Source organism: Protobothrops mucrosquamatus, unplaced genomic scaffold (assembly GCF_001527695.2).
Source record: "Protobothrops mucrosquamatus isolate PMUCROS unplaced genomic scaffold, P.Mucros_1.0 scaffold1038, whole genome shotgun sequence".
In the NCBI taxonomy this organism is placed as follows: Eukaryota; Metazoa; Chordata; class Lepidosauria; order Squamata; family Viperidae; genus Protobothrops; species Protobothrops mucrosquamatus.
In genome coordinates, this window is record NW_015387270.1 from 426644 (window position 1) to 429931 (window position 3288).

The following is a 3288-nucleotide window of genomic DNA, read 5'->3' on the forward strand; positions in this document are numbered from 1 at the left end:
AAAAAAAATAGATGCAGTTTTTAATTTCCTATCATTGTGTCTTTGTTAAACCTGTATGAAATAAACAGTTGGCAGGATTCATTCAAATTTACAAGACTAATGGAAACCTATGACGGGGAAGGAAGCATCTGCAGTGCTAGATAAAACCAATAGTCTCGTCTTCCCAGTTTCCGAACAAAAATGCTTGGGGCTATTTAGCATACCTGTGGTCTTGATTATGGCCTCCTGGAACATTCTTTCTTCATGCTCCTTAATGTTCTTGGTGCCACCAGCAATGGCACAATCATAGCTACCCGTCAAAGCATAATCAATACTCAGCCGCATCTGCCTTAGAAGGGTATTAAACACCTCCAGTACAGTTGGTCCTAGAAGCAACACAGAATATATCTTTGGAAGAAAGAACATTTGTAGGTTTCAGTGCATAAAAAGGATTTTTTTTTGCTGGATCCCAACAAAAAGGGGATGTTTGTTGCCTAAGGATTTGAATACATCTATATTCCAATTGAACTATCCAGGGTATTTTGATGCAAAAAATGAGAATTCCTGGACAGATTTGATGTTCTCCTTCTAGTTCTTCAACCTTAGCACTTTTACTTGTGTTGCCCTATAAATCTCATCAGAGTTAAAAAAAAAAGACTTCTCTTGTTAAATACGATGTACTTATTTTGATCTTAAAAGTCCAGTTCATCCATCAGGCTTCTCTTAAAAGTCTAGTTTTGGCTACTGTGAAATATCTCCCGAAGAACTATTCTTGATCAATCTTTTTAATTGACCCATCTAGGTTTCTGTCTGCAAATAGGTTGATCGGTATATTAACTATCCTTTGGGGAAATTCAGTTTTTGGAATGTGAGAACTTTGATTCTTGAAGAGATACCCTTTTGAAGGTCATCCAGGCTGCTTACCAACAGATCCAGAAGCTGCAATGATGGCTGCTTCCGAGAGGACCTCCACGATCCCTGCCCGCACAGTGGCAGCACTTTTGCTGTTGGCATCCAAATGGCTCAGGAGCTGCTGGATCACCAAATGGGAATGTTGTGGCTAGATATAAAGAAAAAGAAAGAAAAGGTAGAGCAGATGGGGAAATAATATTATGAACTATAGATATCATAAGAGCAATCTGAGAGATGAGTTATGGAAGCTAAAGGTAATAGTGCTGAAGTCTTCATACTCCACAAAAGTAGCACATGTATATTTCACTGCACATCTCTGCTTTCTCTCCCTCCCAGATTAGAACATTTCACTATTTAATGAAAACAAAATACCCATGATTACAATACTAGACAAAAAAATTACAGGCTATGCACAAAAAGTTCATGTTGATTAACTTTTCCTCCTCTCTCTACATTTGGCTTGGAGGCAGAAAAGCTTTATGTGCCTAAATCAGTATTTACCTGGAGTCTTTTGTCATGCTACTGAACATGGGTGCAGATGTGGTTAGGGTGCATGATTGAACTCGCTTATGTATCTCATAATTCATTTTTTCAACCTAAAACATGTATGAGAGCATTTAAATCTTTTTAAGGAATGAGATTCCATACTGAATCATGGAAGCTGGGCACTTTTAGATTCATCCACATTGCACCTGTTGTATGAGCTGCACCAGCTCTCAGTTTCCTTCCGGGTACAATCACTTTTAAAGACCATGGGGCCAGGTTATTTGCAGGACTGCTTCTCCCTAAAAGCATCTGCCCATCCTATCAGATTGGATAGGTAGACATTCTTCAATAGCAAACACTTGACTGAAATGTTGCCATGTAGTGGGACCTCAGAAGCATACATTTTCAGTGTCTGCTGTTACTTTATGGAACACTCTCTCCCCATGATCTAGCAGATGCCCAACCTTATAGCCTTCTAGAAGGCCATCAATATCTGACTTTCTATCCAGACACTAGGGTAGAGTGAGGTTATCTTGGGTTGGTTGTTGGGACATCTCAAGGGGATGAGTAAGGCACAGGATCTTGGTTGTGTTTTACAATTGTATGTTTTTATGGTTTTATAGTTCTGGCGTTTTATTGTTGCTGTGAGCCATCCAGAGTTGTCTTTTAAGATGGGTGTTCATATCAATCTTATAAATAAACAATGTTGTTTCTACTGTGGGTCATGAAAAGTTTGGTGTAGTGATTAAAGTGTTGGCCTAGAAATCAAGAAATGGAGAGTTCTAGTCCCATGAAAGCTAGTTAGGTGTCTTTTGGGCTAGTCACTCTTTTTCAATCCCACCCATTTCAAAAGGTTGCTATTGTGGGAAAAATATTAAGAGAAGGGAGCATTATATACAGTATGTGGCTGTCTTGAATTATTTGTAAAATAATAAAGGTGGGATAAAATCAATCAATCCATCCATCAAACAAACAAACAAATAATATTTAGGTGCTGGAGTTTATGATTCATCAAGTTCTGCCTGAAGTATAAGCTCACATCACTTATCTGGTGATGAAAGAGCTGCTGCTGAAGTAGAAACCAAATTTCCTTATACTATAGGAGCAGAAAAATAGAAATGTCCCTCTAATGCAGATCTCACCTGAATGGAGTACATGATGATCTTAAAGCAACGGATTGCAAAGATATTTGGCTCCCAAAGAGAGTGGTTATCTAAATGGCTTTTGGAAAATAAAAAGGAAAAAAGAGATAAGAATGTAGCAGACGTGATGTAATCATCTAAATTAGAAATTAGATGACAACCATTTTCAAAGATCAATAGCTTTAAATTAGTAAATGAATCCAAACCTAGCTAATTTTTTTAAATGTAAAAAGACCTCTCTCCTATGAAGAGAAATTAGAACAATTTAAACCAATAATGGTTGTCTCCCCTGGGGTCAGAGGCAATTATTTTCATAAATAAGTTTAAGTTGGAGCAACTTCAATAACTTAATGGATCTTAGATAAAGATCCATTATTGTTCTCACTAAAAGGATCACCCAGATGTTTCTGGAGAATGAGTCCACAAGTAGTCCATGAAAGACTTTTGACATCCTAAATCATGGTCTGGATGAACAAACAATAGGGTCAATCCAGAGAAGTTCATTATTGGGTTCTCAACTTTCTCCAAGGTTGTTTTTTTTCTTGCAAATGTTTCAATCTAAGGCTAGATCAGTGGTGGCGAACCTATGGCACGCGTGCCAGAGGCGGCACTCAGAGCCCTCTCTGTGGGCACTCGTGCCATGCCCCAGAGATGGCAACTGTCCCTCTTCAACCAGCTGCCTGCTAACTCACCGAGGTCCCATGTGGCCGGATGCATCCTGGCACGGCTGGTTTCCCTTCCCCCGTCCCATCCCTCCTGGCCTCGCATG

General features: G+C 39.1%; 1 protein-coding gene across 3 annotated transcripts in view; it reads right to left on the reverse strand.

Annotated features, from left to right (window-relative positions):
- EFR3B (EFR3 homolog B) overlaps positions 1–3288 on the reverse strand; it is a 59050-nt gene that overhangs the window by 27479 nt on the left and 28283 nt on the right. For all 3 annotated transcript variants that reach the window (XM_015819986.1, XM_029284860.1, XM_015819987.1), the window contains exons 6-8: positions 2520–2598; positions 904–1039; positions 204–365 (exon numbers count right to left, since the gene is read on the reverse strand). In XM_015819986.1, coding sequence (XP_015675472.1) covers positions 204–365; positions 904–1039; positions 2520–2598 — 377 coding nt within the window. The remainder of the gene's footprint in view (positions 1–203; positions 366–903; positions 1040–2519; positions 2599–3288) is intronic.